At 37.6% G+C, this 19,010-nt stretch overlaps 2 protein-coding genes across 5 annotated transcripts in view; one reads left to right on the forward strand and one right to left on the reverse strand.

Moving 5' to 3' along the window:
• The window catches only part of GPR141 (G protein-coupled receptor 141), a 182,518-nt gene extending 174,205 nt beyond the window's left edge, over window positions 1-8,313 (forward strand). The window contains exons 4-5 of one of the 3 annotated variants that reach the window (XM_019925388.3): window positions 2,650-2,779; window positions 4,697-7,462. In XM_019925388.3, coding sequence (XP_019780947.1) covers window positions 4,711-5,622 — 912 coding nt within the window. In that variant the 5' untranslated portion in view covers window positions 2,650-2,779; window positions 4,697-4,710 and the 3' untranslated portion in view covers window positions 5,623-7,462. Of the gene's footprint in view, window positions 1-2,649; window positions 2,780-3,398; window positions 3,869-4,696 lie in introns of those variants that run through there. The other 2 variants (XM_019925399.3, XM_019925394.3) reach the window with 2 other exon arrangements.
• Window positions 1-19,010, reverse strand: part of LOC109548348 (THAP domain-containing protein 5) — a 217,697-nt gene that overhangs the window by 173,341 nt on the left and 25,346 nt on the right. The gene's annotated exons all lie outside the window — the stretch shown is intronic.

The raw sequence follows: 19,010 nt of genomic DNA on the forward strand, positions 1-19,010 counted from the left end.
ACCACATCTTCTTTATCCATTCATCTGTCGATGAACATTTAGGTTACTTCCATGTCTTGGCTATTGTAAATAGTGCTGCAAAGAACATTGGGGTGCATGTGTCTTTTTGAAGTATGGTTTTTTCTGGATCTATGCCCAGGAGTGGGATTGCTGGGTCGTATGGTAGTTCTATTTTTAGGGTTTTTTAAAATAAATAAATTTATTTATTTATTTATTTTTGGCTGTATTGGGTCTTCGTTTCTGTTCGAGGGCTTTCTCTAGTTGCGGCGAGTGGGGGCCACTCTTCATCGCGGTGCACGGGTCTCTCACTGTCGTGGCCTTCTCTTGTTGCAGAGCACAGGCTCCAGACGCACAGGCTCAGTAGCTGTGGCGCACGGGCTTAGTTGCTCCGTGGCATGTGGGATCTTCCCAGACCAGGGCTCGAACCCGTGTCCACTGCATTGGCAGGCAGATTCTCAACCACTGACCACCAGGGAAGCCCCTATTTTTAGTTTTTTAAAGAACCTCCATATTATTCTCCATAGTGGCTGTACCAATTTACATTCCCACCAACAGTGTAGGAGGGTTCCCTCTTCTCCACACCCTCTCCAGTATTTAGTATGATTGTAGACTTTTTCATGATGGACATTCTGACTGGTGTGAGGTGATAGCTCATTGTAGCTTTGATTTGCATTTCTCTAATAATAGTGATGCTGAGCATCTTTTCATGTGCTTTTTGGCCAACTGTATGTCTCCTTTGGAGAAATGTCTATTTAGATCTTCTGCCCATTTTTTGATTGGGTTGTTTGTCTTTTTGATATTGAGTTGCATGAGCTGTTTGTATATTTTGGAGATTAATCCCTTGTGGGTCACATTGTTTACAAATATTTTCTCCCATTCTGTGGGTTGTCTTTTTGTTTTGCTTATGGTTTATAGCATTATTTATAATAGCCCTATAAGTGGAAATAACACTACTGTCCATCAACAATAGATTGGATAAATGGTGAAATAGTCATACAATGACACAATATACTAAATAAGATAAAACCATACACATGAATGAATCTTAAAGCATATTGTTGAGTGAATTAAACTAGATACACACAAAAAAACGACACTGAGTTTATATAAAATTCAAAGTAGACAAACCTACTATGTGGTTTTAGTTGTCAGGATAGTGATTACCTTCAGTGAGGGTATGTTTATTATGTTAAAATTCATTGAACTGTATACTCATATTAGGGCACTCTACTATAAGTATGTTAGTTTTCAATGATAATATTTACATTAATTTAAATAACTTCATTAGATTCTTTGAATACAAAGGAAAACTGGATTCTTCCTTGCTCAGTCTCGTTTGGAAGGCAGAACTGAATTATGGTCTGTGTGATAAGTGCTATAATAGAGGTAAGCGTGGTTGGTGCATTCCATGGGACAAAAGAGGAATGACATCCAATCTGAATTGAGAATGCATATTAGGAAAGGCTTCCTGGGAGAAATGATGCCTCAGTTGATTCTTAAAAGATCATAGGAATTAACCGGGTATATCAGGGTTGTTAGTTGCAGACAACAGAACCCACTTTAGCTGGTTTAAGCAGAAGGTGTTTATTAGAAGGTAACAGTTTACAGAATATCATGGAATGTCTGGGAACCAGGCTTGGCTGCTACAAAGACATGCTCCATGTAGAGAAAAATATTCAATACTACCATGGGATTAATAGCAGAAACATCACTAACTACTGCTTCCTGAATTCATGATGTATAGCTCTGGAGACCTGTGCCATTGCTGTCCCAGAGCAACCAGACATTTCCATTACTGTCTTGCCAAATGATCTAAACTCTCTCCACATTGATATCCTTCACTTTGCCTCCAAGTTTTGCAGTAGTGCAACAAACTGGCAGAAACTAGTTCACATACAACCACTATAACTGCAAAAAATCTGTACAGAAATTTTCTGGCAGACCAGAAAAGGTTAGAATGGATCTTGAATGAGCTAACTTATGGGATCTGCTGTAAACTAAGTAAAGGGAATAAGAAAATAAGAAATCCAAAAGGAAAGAAGAACAGGGACTTCCCTGGTGGTCCAGTGATTCCAGTGCAGGGGGCGCAGGTTTGATCCCTGGTTGGGGAAACTGGGATCCCACATGCCACATGGCACGGCCAAAAAAAAAAGAAGGAAAAGCAGCTTTTAAGATATACTGGCATACAGCTATGTGAGTAGAACCAAATTTCTTCATGGCCTCCCCCCTTCTTATGTTAAGATTTAGAAGCTTGGGCTTAGGAGATGCACACGTGCACACGTGCTTCTCCATGACTTACAATAATGAGTGTGTGTGCGTGCATGCGTGTGTGTGTGTGTGTGTGTGTGTGTGTGTGTGTGAGAGAGAGAGAGAGAGAGAGAGACTTTGGAAAACTTGGCAAATGATATCCAGACTGGGGCTCAGTTTCTTCATTTGAAAATCAGTATAGTGATACATATACAATACACAGGACTGCTTTGAGGGTCAAATGAGACTATGTTCAGGCAAGCATCTCATGTAGTACCTGGTACATAGAAGAGATTTAACATGAGCTTCTTCTATCTGAAAGAGAGAGACCATGGCAGTTGGTGATAAGGAAGGAGGACTTGAGATAGATGATATGCAACTGATCATATTTTCTTCTTTTAGAAGCTGGTCCTTCTAGGTAAATAGCTGAAAAAATGATGAGCAGAACTTATTCATCCTTGAATCAGATATGAACACAGTATAATTTCACATTTACCTGATGGAACTACTTTTCTACAGAGAAAAATAAAAGGCAAGTAAAGAGAGTACACATCACACAGAACCAGTATAACATGAGGCAAGTTTTAAGGTCGGCTGCAAGGAAATTCTATTCCATACCCAGGAAAGTAGAGGCTCTCTGGGGCCAGGTTATTATTATTTTTTAATTAGTCTTATTGAGGTATAAGTTCTATGCAAGAAAATTCACCAATTTTAAGTGTACAATTCAATGAGCTTTGACAAATAACTACAATTGTAACCAACACAATATAAAACATCCCATCATCCCATAAATTACCCCAGGCCCCTTTGAAGTTAATCCCTTCCCCTGCAACCTGGGCCCTGAGCTACACTGATCTGTCACATTAGTTGTGATTGTTTAGAAAAAGAAATCATTCAGCATGTAGTCTTTTGTGGCTGGCATCTTTTATTTAGTATAGTGTTCTCAACTTTATTATTGCCCTTCTAAAGAGCCTTTTTAGACCTATTTCCCTAATTATCTTTCTCCCTCTTATGAAATTTTAATGCCACAGATATACTGTTTGTCTGTTTATGTACTATATGTATATCTGTATTTTATACAGTAAAAGTAAGATTTTTCACACTTCCAGAACAAACGTTTGCCCCCTTGGGGGCAATATTACCCTATTGAGAATATATGATTTAGTATAATGCTTTTTCGATTCATCAGTATTTTATCAGTAGTTGGTCCATTTTTATTGCTAGGTAAGTTTGATTGTATGAAGAGATATTTAAAAAATGAATAATTGCAAACATGTTACAAAGTGCATAATTATGAAGTGCATAATTCAACTACTGCTCTTCCTTAAATTTGAGCCTCAGTTTCCCTGGTATCAGTAAACAGACCTCTTATCACCCCGTTGTTCAAGTAAGAAATCTGAGAGTGATTGAGACACTTCCTCTCCCTTCATTTCCCAATATACAACTCATGTCAAATCCTGTCAATTTCATCTCTAGATTATTTCTTGAATCTGGTCTCAAGGGATCAGATTTTGCCACAACTCAGAACATTCTAAACACGCAAGAATTTTGAGTTCTACCTTAGAAGAAATGGGAAGCCATTGAAGGAATTTAAATAAGAAAGTGAGGTGTCCTGATTAGAGTAAGTAAAGATTAATAAGTATTTAGATTAATACGTCTTTATTATTTACTATATTTATTAATTAGTAAATAATAAATTAGAATGTGGATAATAATTAGAAGGGCCCAAGACTGTATAGGGAAAGAATCTTTCAGGAGTCCAGAGGAAAAATGATAGTGGTTCTTTTATGAATTTAAAGGTGGGGGAATGGGAGAATTAGGAGACATGCTATATTCTTAGTGGGGCCCATGATAAAAACTTAGCCAAGGTCTCACTTTTAGATGATAATATAACTGTGATGAGAAACTCAGATATACCCTCCTATTGCTTGCTGCTGCCTTGATTTAGCCAGTTTTTTAGCCAAACTCATCAGTATCCTAAAGGAATTAAGCATAAATATTCTTGGATCATTTGCTGATGAGCTGGAAGGAATTAGAGAATTATAATGATACATAAAAGAAAAAAATATTCCACGTATTTAATGCACCCACTCATCTTTCTGTCCATCTTAAGATTTGTTTTCCCCCAGTGGTTGCTACAGTAGTAGTGTCCATGTATCAGCTTCAAATGGTCTGCAATCAGTTTTATGCAAATAGTTTTTACTGTGTAGATATACAGACCTCTTGATGAGGTCTTTAACCATTAAAGGTCAAGAATCAATGACTTAACTGTGCTTTCAGTGTAGAGTACACAGAAATGCATATGACAATAATCTTCATTCTTAAGGCACATAAAGCTTACGTCATGTAAACAGATAAATGACAAAGTCACATTGCCAGTGCAATGTGAACAAAATATGAACAAAATTCTGGAAGTTGGTTAGTTATACTGGTGCTTTATCTCTTCCAGGTGACTCCTGAAGTATGGCTGACCACAATAGTTCCTCCTGCAATAACCCTATAAGGTCACCCCATTTAACCAGGCTCTACTTCATAGTGCTCTTTGGAGGGCTGGTGGGCATCATCTCCATTTTGTTCCTGCTGGTGAAAATGAACACCCGGTCTGTGACCACCACAGCAGTCATTAACCTGGTGGTGGTCCACAGTGTTTTTCTCCTGACAGTGCCTTTTCGCCTGACCTACCTCATCGAGCACACTTGGACATTTGGGTTGCCCTTCTGCAAATTTGTGAGCGCCATGCTGCACATCCACATGTACCTCACATTCCTGTTCTACGTTGTGATCCTAGCCATCAGGTACCTCATCTTCTTCAAGCACAAGGACAAAGTGGAATTCTACAGAAAACTGCATGCTGTGGCTGCCAGTACTGCCCTGTGGCTACTTGTGATTATCATTGTGGTGCCCCTGGTTGTTTCTCAGTATGGAATTCATGAGGGTTATGACAAATACCACTGTTTTAAATTCCAGAAAGAACTTGTTTATGCATATGTGCAAGTCATCAACTATTTGATAACCATTATCGTCATAGTTATTGCAGTGATTCTCTTGGTCCTCCAGAGCATCATCATTGTGTTGATGGTGCGGAAGCTACACCACTCCTTACTATCCCATCAGGAGTTCTGGGCCCAGTTGAAAAACCTGCTTTTTATAGGCGTCATTCTTATTTGCTTCCTTCCCTACCAGTTCTTTAGGATCTATTACTTGTACACTATGGCACATTCAAGTGACTGTAATGACAATGTTGCATTTTATAATGAAATCTTCTTGAGTGTAACAGCGATTAGCTGCTTTGATTTGCTGCTCTTTGTTCTTGGGGGAAGCCGTTGGTTTAAGCAAAAGATAATTGACCTATGGAATTGCCTTTTGTGCCGTTAACCACAAAGTATAGTATTCAGAATTACTTCCTTAATATTGAGAGTGGAAACAGGAATAGTTATTTCATTACTTGATTAAAACCATGCCTTAATACAGCCAAATAAAAGGACTATAAAATGTCAGAGCCTTCATTTCAGCCCTTATTTAATTCCTACCATCTCTGAATGATACATATACAAAGACTAGTAATGTTCAATTTACCTGGTGTTGCAATACTGCATTATTTTCCAATATAAAATATCTACTTGGCCCATCCAGGTACCATGGTCTAATGGTTTCTGAGTTTTACTAGCTTATTTTAGTTTCCTCAGTTTGAAACATGGTCTTTTCTTAGGCTTTGGATTGGACTCAGCCCTCTAGTTCTTTTCATTCCACTTAACCTTAGGTAAATTAATCCTGATCATGGTCATTTCAAAGACACAAACTCTATTTGGCTAACCAGATGAGATGACTATTCAACTCACACCCTCACAAAAAACAGATAAGGGGAGAGAGTAGTAAAAAACTTTTTTAGATTACCATAACTTTGGTGGGAAGTCACTTATCTAGACATCAAGAGAAACAGATCTCTTTGTGGCCTTCTGCTATAATAATTTTCTAGATTTGTCCTTTGAAAGGTCTGGTTTAAGGACATGGGATCAACTCCCTCAATATCTCCAAAAATCATTTAAAAGCTTACTGAGTATATCTAAAAAATGGTGAAACTGTAACTTAGACAATATTCCTGACCAATATGCTGCTAGGCATTAAAATGAGTTCCCAAGGGAAGTAATTTAATTTTCCCCCTTTCTGTTTTTTGGAGGATTTCTAGATATCCTGGGCCACAATTTAGATTTCCCTTGCAGACAAAGTTATACTGAAATCTTAGAGTTCCCTCTCACCCTTAAAGTTGTGTCTTCAATTAATTAAAAACAATATTGTAAAAAAAAAAGAACTCTTGAGAAATATATGGGAAAACCATTAATTTAGGCTATGAGATGGGGCTGCTAAATTGAAACACAGGCTTATGGATTTTTTTGCCTTGTGCCCATATTTCTACTATTTCCCTCAAAGTTTCACAATCTTGAAACTTTCCAAAGAACTGATCCAGTTTCATATTTGAGCCTTCTGAACCTGAAGCAATTCATGGTAGGAAGAGAAGAACGGAATGAATTAAGGTAACTTTTTTCTTTCCCCAGCAAGATAAATGTTCAGGATTTAAAGATTTTTCTTTATTTGTTATACTCTATGCATCCACAAATTTATCAGATGAATAAGAAATACCCCTGGAGGTTTTATGATCACTAAAATTGCTGAGTCATATAAATTAATTTTGAGGAAGAAAAAGCAACAACATACATACATGACTTATCCAAATTTTTTCCTGCTTTAAACCTTCACTTATTCATCTTTCTTTCTTTTTAAGTTATAGTTATAGTTTTTAAATTTCTTATTTGTCTTCTTTTCCCACCTTTTCTTAGTTTTTTCCTTCTCATTTGACCCATAATATTTGTAAGAAAATTTCTAAGACCCAAAAAAGTTGTGAGAAAATTTGTTACACCCATAAAATGTGTAAGAAAATAATTATAGTAAAATATTTTAAAAATTTAAAAATTATTTATGAAAATTACATCATTTCTCTTCTTATATATCCATATCTTACTGTCATAATATCTGTTAGCTTGTAGATTGTATTGCTCTTCCAGACTTTAAATTATGTTGAGGTCTGGCAATTATGCTTTTCTCTGTATTATCAGATATTATAATAAAGGGCCTATTTTTGTGGACCTATAAGAAATACTATCCCAAATATAGAAATGCAATATATAAAATATCTTATTCATTAATATTTACAGAATAAACAAAAACTTTCAATTTGCTAGTTTTTTGTCTCTATTTGCTTTACAAGTGAATCTCATGCAGGAGTGGGGGTGACACTGGCCTCTCAGGCCACTTTGGATAACACTATTATAAGAGAGCACCACTGGCATTTGATGGCTGGGGTCAGAGGCTAGACACCCTGCCTTGCACACAATTCAAACTTATCAGGTCTTGCTGTGTTTTTGAATGTTCTTCCAGACATTTGTGAATTGAAACATATGCTCATAATAATCAGAGCAGTTAGTTAGGTTTTATTCAGTTTTCATAAACACATAGTATTTTCTTGGTATGGTTTTAATTTTCTGAAATTTCCAGAAATGTAGCTACCATAGATATTGAGGAAAGATTTTACTCTGTTTTCCTCAGAACTGTAACAAGAATTGTTCATTCCTTTGGAAAATCACATTGTCAATGGCAATATCATCTGTGACATTAACAAACAACATAACACACCTGTAAACAATATTTGTAGCTGTAGTATTCAGGTTGATATTAGATATAGGTGCCAACATCAGACTGCCTCATTTTGTCTCCTTTTGTGATCATGTCTGAGCATTTACACAGAAATACATATATTTTATTATAAATAACTTTCTCTTTCACTACTCATTTATATTACAGTTAGAACATTACATGTATGGAAGGGTTGTATTATCTATGAATTTTATTTTAGAATGGTAAAAATGTTGCCAAATATTTGCAATAAAAAATAAGGCATTGGGTCTGCAAGGATTGAGAACCACTGAGCTACCACAAACAGGGTCAGTTTAAAGGGGAGAATTGCCAGTTATGACATTATGGACTGGAAAAATATTCCTATATTTTGGGAATACTTAACCTCAGTGTGATTCAATTATAAATTATTTCTTTCATTACTGTAATGATTAGAAGAATAAATGCAACTTTTAGGAAAATACAAAAAGAATATGTATGTATTTTTCCTTTTTGATAAGACAAAGGTATTTCCCTGAGCCTCACAACTCCCAGGTTGGCTCTTGGTCAATATCTACCAGATTTTGAACCCACAGATAATGGCAATTTTTTTTTTAATGAAATGAGCTTTGCATGAAATGATTCAAGAAGTGTTGAAAATCCCCAAATCCTTCTTAATGGGACTGCCATTAAAACTGCATTCCTAGGTTAATATGGCACTTCTTCTGAAGGACAGCAGCAGTCCAATCCCCTCCAGTCATTAGCTCTTGAGCATGAAGACAATGAGGTGAACCTTTGTAAAACTGCCATTTCTTAGATTTGGTAGATTTTGCCCACTTAACCTCTAATAAGATAAGGCATAGACCAAGGACTCTCATACCTATTGGGGCTGATAAGAACAAGGAAACTCTCCTTGTAATAGGGGCTGACTAAAACATTTTGAAAATAGTTGGTAACAAAAACCCTATGGTAAAGGGGCATGGTAATGGTGGATTTACTTGAAAAATGCTGAGAAATCTCAGGAGGCCAAAGGGCATCTATAGGTATCAGAAACCAGGCATCAGCCAGGGAACCTGATTTTGGTCTTGGGCATGGCTGAGCCCTGTTTCTGTGACAGAACGAGAATGCTAGGCATTTACCAAGACAAAACTCAGAAAAATGAGCAAGTTCTATTTCCTGAAGGGATACACACGTGGACTGGAACTTCCAGAGACAGGAGCTGGGCCCCAATGTCAAAATGTAGCTGATGGAGGCTTCAATATGAGACATATTGTAAAAGCTATAGTAATCAAAACAGCATAATGTCAGCATAAAAACAGACACATAGGGCTTCCCTGGTGGCGCAGTGGTTGAGAGTCCGCCTGCCAATGCAGGGGACGCGGGTTCGTGCCCCAGTCCAGGAGGATCCCACATGCCGCAGAGCGGCTAGGCCCATGAGCCGTGGCCACTGAGCCTGCGTGCCGGAGCCTGTGCTCCGCAGCGGGAGAGGCCACAACAGTGAGAGGTCCACGTACCGCAAAAAAACAAAAACAAACAAACAAAAAAAACAGACACATAGATCAATGGAAGAGAATAAAGAGCCCCCAAATAAACAAATGCATATAAATTAGATTATGACTAGGTGCCAAGAATATACAATGGGGAAAGAATAGTCTCCTCAATAAATGGTGCTGGGAAAACTGGACAATCACATGCAAAAGAATGAGATGGGACCCCTATCTTGTACCATATGTACAAACCAACACAAAATGAATTAAAAACAGATTCAAGATCTGAAACTGTAAAACTCCTAGAGGAAAATATAGGGAGCAAGATCCTTGACAGTTGTCTTGGCAAAGCTTTTTGGATTTGACACCAAAGGCAAAGGCAACAAAAGCAAAAATAAACAAGTGAGACTTCATCAAAACATAAAAGCTTCTGTACCGAGAAGGAAACCAGCAAGAAAATGAAAACTTACAGAATGGAGAAAATATTTGCAAATCATATATCTAATATGGGGTTAAAATATACAAAGTACTCACACAGGTAAATAGCAGAACCCACCATGATTCAATTAAAAAATGAGCAGAGGAACTGAATAGACAGTTTTCCAAAGGAGACATAAAAATGGCTATCAGGTCCATGAAAAAATTCTCAGCATCATTAATTATCAGGGAAATGCAACCAAAACCACAATGAAATATTAACTCACACTGTTAGAATGGCTATCATCAAAAAAATAATAACAAATGTTGTTAAGGATGTGGAGAAAATAGAACCTTGTGCACTGTCGATGGGAATGTAAAGTGGTACATCCACTATGGAAAAAAGTATGAAGTTTCCTTCAAAATTAAAAATAGAACTATCATATTATGCAGCAATCCAATTTCTGGATGTCAATAGCTAAAGAGGGGTTTCCCTGGCGGTGCAGTTGTTTAGAGTCCACCTGCCGATGCAGGGGACACGGGTTCGTGCCTCGGTCCGGGAAGATCCCACGTGCCACAGAGCGGCTGGGCCTGTGAGCCATGGCCACTGAGCCTGCACGTCCGGAGGCCCGTGTACCGCAAAAAAAAAAAAGCTAAAGAAATTGAAAACAAGATATCAAAGAGATATCTATACTCCCATGTTTATTTCAGCATTGTTCAACAATAGCCAAGATATGAAACAACCTAAGTGTCCACCAACATATGAATAAAGATGTATCATATATATATATAAAATTCCATATATGGTATGTGGAATCTAAAAAAAAAAAAAAAATCAAAGTTATAGTTGTAGAGAGTAGAAGGATAGTTACCAGGGGCTGGGATGGTGGGGGAATTGGAGAGATGTTGGTCAAAGGGTACACATTTATAGTTATGTGAGTATGAATAAGTTTAAAGACCCAATGTACAGGCATGATGACTATACTTATACTATACTGGGGACTTCCCTGGTAGTGCAGTGGGTAAGAATCCGACTGTCAATGCAGGGTACACGGGTTCAAGCCCTGGTCCAGGAAGATTCTACATACCGCAGAGCAACTAAGCCCGTGCACCACAACTACCGAGCCTGTGTTCTAGAGCCCACGGAGCCACAACTACTGAGTCCATGTGCCACAACTACTGAAGCCTGCGCGCCTAGAGCCTGTGCTCCGCAACAAGAAGCCACCACAATAAGCCCGTGCACTGCAACAAAGAGTAGCCCCCGCTCGCTGCAACTAGAGAAAGCCTGTGCACAGCAACGAAGACCCAACACAGCCAAAAATAAATTAAACTAAAAAAAATATACTGTATTGAACCAAGGAAATATGCTGACTATAAATTTCAGGTGCACTTGTCACAAACAAAACATGGTAACTATGTAAAGAAAGAATATATTAACTGACTTGACCGTAGTAATCATTTCACTATGTATATGTATTGGGTTGGCCATAAGGTTCATTTGATTTTTTCCATAAGATGGTTCTAGTAGCTCTTAGTTGTCTTTAACTTCATTTGAAACATTTTTGCTAGATTATATGTGACAGCTGTCATATCTGTGTGCATTTAAAAAAAGACTTACTAAAATTGGTGAATTTTTGTGTAGGCATTTTAATACTGAGGATGGAAGAAAAAAAGCAACATTTTCAGCATATTATGCTTTATTATTTCAAGAAAGGTAAAAACACAACTGAAACGTAAAAAAAAGATTTGTGCAGTGTATGGAAAAAGTGCTGGGACTGATCAAATGTGTCAAAAGTGGTTTGTGAAATTCCCATGCTGGATGGAGATTTCTCACTGGACAATGCTCCATGGTCAGGTAGACCAGTTAAAGTTGATAGCGATTAAATGAAAACAATAATTGAGAACAATCAACAATATACCACACAGGAGATAGCTGACATACTCAAAATATCCAAATCAAGCGTTGAAAATCATTTGCACCAGCTTGGTTATATGAATTGATTCGATGTTTGGGTTCCACATAAGTTAAGCGGACAAAACCTTCCTGACCGTATTTCCACATGCAATTCTCTACTGAAATGTAATGAAAACGTTCCATTTTTAAAACAAATTGTGACAGGTGATGAAAAGTAGATACTCTACAACAATGTGGAACGGAAGAGATTGTGGGGCAAGCGAAATGAACCACCACCAACCACACCAAAGGTCCGTCTTCATGCAAAGGTGATGTTGTGTATATGGTGGGATTGGAAGGGAGTCCTCTATTATGAGCTCCTTCTGGAAAACCAAACGATTAATTCCAACAAGTACTGCTCCCAATTAGACCAACTGAAAGCTGCACTTGATGAAAAGCATCCAGAATTAGTCAACAAAAAATGCATAATCATCCATCAGGATAACTCAAGACTGCATATTTCTTTGACGACTAGGCAAGATCTGTTACAGCTTGGCTGGGAAGTTCTGATTCATCCACCATATTCACCAGACATTGCACCTTCGGATTTCCATTTATTTCGGTCTTTACAAAATTCTCTTAATGGAAAAAAATTTCAATTCCCCGGAAGACTGTAAAAGGAACCTGGAACAGTTCTTTGCTCAAAAAGATAAAAAATTTTGGGAAGATGGAATTATGAAGTTGCCTGAAAAATGGCAGAAGGTAGTGAAACAAAAGGGTGAATACGTTGTTCAATAAAGTTCTCGGTGAAAATGAAAAACGTGTCTTTATTTTTACTTAAAAAACGAAGGCACTTTTTGGCCAACCCAATATATCAAATTGCATGTTATATACCTTAAATATATTTAACTTTTATTTTAAAAATATTTTAACTATAGTATTAGCTTCTAACTTCTGTCATATTGAAAATATTATCAATACAAGTTTTCAAAAGGAAATGGCAAATGTGTTCTTTATTTTAACACTAGATGGCAGCCCAAAGTAACAATTGTATCTGTTTTCAAAGCTTGTTACTTGAGTTTTCAGCTTAATTTATTTAAAAAAGGGGGTGGGATAGAGAAAAAAAGAAAATGAAACAATAATAACAATCATATTGTTTTCGAAACTCTGCAATAGATTCTCAGGGGGTTTTTTTCCCTTAAAAGGGATATTTCATAGTAACTCTTCCTGTGTGAAGTAGATTGAGAAGATATTGTTAAAATATAACTCTTTAGTTATAAGGGCAAAAATAATTCTGAAAGCAAATATTTTGGCTTAAGTCATATTTAGAGATTTTCATGCTTTATTTCAATAACAGTATCTGCAACCAATTTTTGAACCCAAATTATGTTGATTCTTGCAAATAATTTGTAGAGAACACAGTTGTTTTTGTAGAGAATTGAGATTTAGGTGACCTATTATTATTTTTTAATGTCTGAAATTTGCATAACATTTGAATTACTTTAACACAGGATTTCAGGAGACTTCTCTACATCTTAAATCCTGAAAAGGCTGGAGTATATGAGGAACAAGCCAGTACCTTACTGAGGTTTCCCCTTCAATGACAGACAGCCTTTGATTAGCTCAGGGAAACTTTTATTCTTCTGACTTGTAGATAGTGTGATGAAATATTTCTCCAACTATTATGCTATATGATTTATGACTGCTGAAACCTATATCAGCCAAAAAAAAAGAAAACTAAGAAAGAGAAAGCAAGTTAAGATTTATCCTGTCACAAGGTTGAATATGTGGTGTCCATTGCGTGCCAAGCAGAGTGAAGTGTTCAGAAGATTACCAATGTGAAAAATTTGGTTGTTGTTGCTTTAATAATCTCAAGCTTTCATAACAATTACACATAGAACACAAATAACTTCTTTTTCTGAACCATTTCAGGGTAAGTTGCTGACCTAATGCCCCATCACTTCCTAATATTTTAGTGTGAATTTCCCATAAACAAGACCCGTGTCTCCTACAAGTCATTATACAACCTTCAAAATTGGAAAATTAATGTTGATTCAAGACTACCATCTAATCCACAGACGCCATTTAATTGTCATATTTCTTCAGTCTCTTTCACTCTGAAACAGTTCTTAAGTCTTTCCTTGCCTTCCATGAATTTAACACAAACTAGATTTTTTTGTAGTTTGTCCCTCAGTTTGGGTTTGCTTCATGATTAGAGTCAGATTATCTATCTTTGGTAGTAATATCACAGAGGTGATGCTGTTTTCTCATTATATCTCATTGCCATGAGGTGGTCCACAATTTTAACTTGTCTCATTACTGATGACATTCACTTTGGTCACTTAATTAAGGTGGTATCAGATTTCCCCACTGTGAGGGTTTTTTTTCTCTTTGTAATTAAGTATTTTGTGGAAAGCTATTTTGAAGCTGTGTTTAATCCTATTCCTCAACAAACATTGGCCAGCTATCATGAAAATATGCTTACTATCACTAGCATTCAAGTAAAAGCAAAGAAGGTAACAAACATTTTTATCATAAGATTTTTTAAAAGTTTGAGAAAAATCTCCTAATGGTAAGGGTGAAAGGCAATATTGTTAGAAGTGATATTAGTACTGCTTTTTGGAGTGCAATTTGGAAATAATAAAATAAGTTTTAAAGGTATATATTTCTTGGTATAGTAATTCTATTTCTATACGTCGGTCTTTAAGAAATCCACAGAAATGGACTGTTGGGAATTCCCTGGCAGTCCAGTGGTTAAGACTTGGTGTTTTCACTGCCATGGGCCCAGGTTCGATCCCTGGTAGGGGAACTAAGATCCTACAAGCCAAGTGGCGAGGCAAAAAAAAAAAAAAAAAAAAAAAGGAGAAAAGAAAAAAGAAATCCACACATGCACAAAGATGTATGTTCAAGAGTGTACACTGCAGGGCTTCCCTGGTGGCGCAGTGGTTGAGAGTCCGCCTGCCAATGCAGGGGACGCGGATTTGTGCCCCGGTCTGGGAAGATCCCACATGCCCCAGAGCGGCTGGGTCCGTGAGCCATGGCCGCTGAGCCTGCGCGTCTGGAGCCTGTGCTCCGCAACGGGAGAGGCCACAACAGTGAGAGGCCTGCGTACCACCAAAAAAAAAAAAAAGTGTACACTGCAGCATTATTTGGATTAGCAAAAAGTCAGAAATGACCTAAATCATTTCAAGTGGGGTGATTAATTAATAAGCTATGGTATATCCATGTTCTGGAATTCTTTTGAGTTAGTTGAAAATAAATACAGGTACATGTTTTAACTTAGAAGACTTCCATACTATTAAGGGGGAAAAAAAGTGAGTTGTATCCCTTCTCCATATCTTATGCTATATGCAAACATCCAGTCTTTCACCAGATCTTGTCAAAATATATCCTGAATCCAACTACTTCTTATCATCTTCACTATTATCATCCTTTGCCATTCAAGGCCCAGCAAGAAACAGGTGGCTCATTAAAACCAGCTAATTTGAGGACGATATATTGAAGGGATTGTTTAAAGGTATGAGTAGAGTTTAGGAAACTCAACAAGGGATAGTATAAAATCTTGGGGTTACCAAAGCACAAAGCCTTATCATTATAGGTTTAAAGGGGCAATTGATGGGAGATGTTATAGAACCAGGAGAGAACAGATGTTTGGACAGGGGCCGCTCAGGAGAAGCTATGGTAGAGGAATGGACCAACTCCTGTGACCCTGCAGGGAGTGAGCCTGGAGAATAAGTACCCTCCTAACTCTCCTCCTGTTCTCCAGTTTCTGCCAGTATCTCCTATTGGCTGAATCAAACCAGCCTTCTGGGTACAAAACACCCATGAAGGATAGAAAGGGATCTGGAGAGGCAAACAGAAAATATCCAGCACACACCCTAGTCCAAGGCGCTATCTTCTCTTGCCAGAGCCTCCTAACTGCTTCAAATTGTTCTCAGAGCTTTCTCTCTTGCCTCTATTGTCACTTAAGAAGGAGTTAAAGGGTTCCCTCATTTCTCTGCTCAAAATTCTTTAAAGGCTTCTCATCACACAATAAAATCCAAAGCTACTGGCCATCTCTCCATCGTCACTACCAACCATTCTTCTCAAGGTCACTTGCTGTTCCTGCCTGGAACGTTCTCTCCCCAGATATTCCCATGGTTTTTCCCTCTGTTTCATTTGCATTTCATTGCAGAGATGAAAATGTCACCTCCTCAGAGAGAACTTCCCTGATCATCCCCTCAAAAATATACTTATTATACTCTATTCCATACTTTGTTTTATTTTTCTTCACATTAATTTTTAACCTCTGACATTATATTATATGCTTATTTGAAATTTAAAAATCAACTTTCTCTTCAAATTGCTTTTTAAAAATTTTTTTAATTAAAAAGATTTTTTTACTTAAAAATGTTTCTAAATTTTTATACAGTTTTAAAGGTTACTTTCCATTTACAGTTATTACAAAATATTGGCTATATTACCCATGTTGTACATCCTTGAGCCTATCCTACACCCAGTAGTTTGTACCTCCCCCTCCTCTCCCCTTCCCCGGTCCCCCACTGGTAACCACTAGTTTATTCTTCTCTCTTCAAATTGAACATAAGCCTCAAGAGGGAAGGAATTTTTTTTCCTGGTTTGTTTACCATTGCAAACTCAGAATACAGAATAGTTCTTAGCAATAGATGCTCATTAAGTACCTGTTAATAAAGGAATGAATGAATTAATGAACCCTCCAGAATATAGGAGGAAGCAAGAGCTTTTGCAATGCATACGAATAATCCACAATACACCTTTTGATATATACATAAATAACCAAAAATAACAGCTTTTAAATTATGGTTTTTATTGAATTACAATGTAATCACATCACAAAACAATTTGGTCCGCTCAATGAGTAAAATATTTTTTATATTTTAGTAACCTCAGGAGATAAGATAGATTTTCTACTCATTTCCCAACAATGGTTGCCAAATACAAGCCACTCTACTACTGACATAGGACTTTGTATATCCAGCGAAATCAACACTTTCTAAAATGGTCATTATTATTAACTGATTTATGAATTTATCTAGCTATCGAGCTTTGGGATAGGTATAATTTAGTGTTTATAAGCCATTTTCTTTAAAAAGTCTGCTCAGTAGTTAATGGCTTTTGTTAAGACCACGGAAAAAGACTTGAAAAATTGCCCTTCTGAGCTAAAAACAAGGCTGGAAGTTTAAGTCATTCAACTCAGTTTGCTTTCAGTGGGCATATGAGCCAGTTCACCTTCTGTTTATTTTCTTTGGTAATCTGAACAATTTTGATAGTACTGCTTTAAAGCTAAATAAAAAGAGCTCACTTTATAGAAGCATGGTATCCATATGAGTCTTACAATAATTTTTAATATGCCCCAAGGAGATGATTCTTTAATGGCAACTATTTCTCTACATTATTATTATTATTTTTTTTTTTTTGTGGTACGCGGGCCTGTCACTGTTGTGGCCTCTCCCGTTGTGGAGCACAGGCTCCAGATGCGCAGGCTCAGCGGCCATGGCTCACAGGCCTAGCCGCTCCACGGCATGTGGGATCTTCCAGGACCGGGGCACGAATCCGTGTCCCCTGCATCGGCAGGCGGACTCTCAACCACCGCACCAACAGAGAAGCCCTCTACATTATTTTTGTTTAAGGAGAATGATCCTTGCTTGAGCAGGAAAGGAATCAAGGACTTTAGATATTGACTGTGTTTTCTGTTGCTATACAATTATTCTTCATTAAAGAATAAAAAGGAATATTAAAGACTCACAATAAACATATTCAATTATTTTACATACACTTTCCAATTAAGTTCTCACCAAGCCAAATTAGGTACTAGGCTTTTACTAAAAGTAATTTATGATCCAGGATGTTATTTTTAAAGCCCTAGAGATTTGATTAAATTTAGCATTTTTTTTTTTTTTTTTTTTTTCGGACGCTCAGGCTGAGCGGCCATGGCTCACGGGCCTAGCCGCTCCGCGGCAAGTGGGATCTTTCCGGACCGGGGCACGAACCCGTGTCCCCTGCATTGGCAGGCGGACTCTCAACCACTGCGCGACCAGGGAAGCCCTAACAGTCATTTTCAGTTATATGTTCACCTTTGTTGTATTGCTTATGATCCTCTTGGCTAAAGTAGCTTGCAAAGCTCAGAGTAACTTTTAAGTTACAGAGGGCTCCACATGTACCCATCACAAAGCCTTTCAACACGCCAGTGAGAGAATTCTCTCAGGAAGCAAATCCCCTATCACAGATTAATTCAATCACAAAGATTTGTTTCAAAGCAGTCTGAAATCTGAACTAGCCCAGTAAGTCTACCAGCCAAAACCTCACAGCCCTACCCTTGCATCACTACTCAAACATTTCCTTATACATGAAGACGTTTTTATTTTCTCTTTAAGATCATACTGAAAAATCTAAAAGTCCTGTTCATTATAGCACCTTGAACATAAAAATAAGTCAGAATTGGCTGAAGACCAGAAAGAGTCAATCATCTTAAACTGAAATAACTGTGTTGGCAAGACCTTTTATAATTTTTAGGAATTATAATCCCATTCTCGCACTGTGGAGAGGCACGAAGTTGCCTAGGATGTACTATTTAGCATGACAGATTTGGTGGTGGCATTTTTCCAGATCCTCTCTCAACTAATCTGAAATATTACAGCTGTATTTAAAAGGCCAGATAATAGGGATGTTTGCCTCCATTTACATAATAGTCATTGTTCTGGTTATCTTCTTCTGTGTCACAATCCAGAACTTAGTGGTTTAAAACAACAAGCACTTTATTATATTTCACAATTTCATTGGTCAGATATTTGGGCATGGCTTAACTTCTTCTGTTCCATATGGCATTGACTTAAGTCACTTAGTGGCATTCAGCTGGTAGATGGGCTGATCTGGAGGGTTCAAGATGACTTGACCTCACGTCTGGTGCCTTGATGGGTATGGCTAGAACACAGGCTCAGACTATTGACTGGAGCACCTTCACATGACTTCTAGAGCATGATGAGCTCAGAGAAATCTGCCTTCCTACATGGCAACTTGTTTCCCCAAGAATGAGTGTTTCAAAAGGCCCAGGCAGAAGCAGGGCTTTTTATGATCTAGTGTTGGAAGTTCCAGAACATCACTTCTGTCACATTTTATTCATCATGCAAGTCACTAAAGCTAGCCCAGATTCAAAGAAGAAAAGGAACGGGCTCTTTCTTCTGTCTCCTGATGGGAGTATGGCATGCTTGTAAAGGGAAGGAAGAAATTGATAGTAGCCCTCCACCATCACGATGGTACTGATCATGATGACTGTGGAGCAA

The sequence above is a fragment of the Tursiops truncatus genome, chromosome 9 (assembly GCF_011762595.2).
Source record: "Tursiops truncatus isolate mTurTru1 chromosome 9, mTurTru1.mat.Y, whole genome shotgun sequence".
Lineage (NCBI taxonomy): Eukaryota > Metazoa > Chordata > Mammalia > Artiodactyla > Delphinidae > Tursiops > Tursiops truncatus.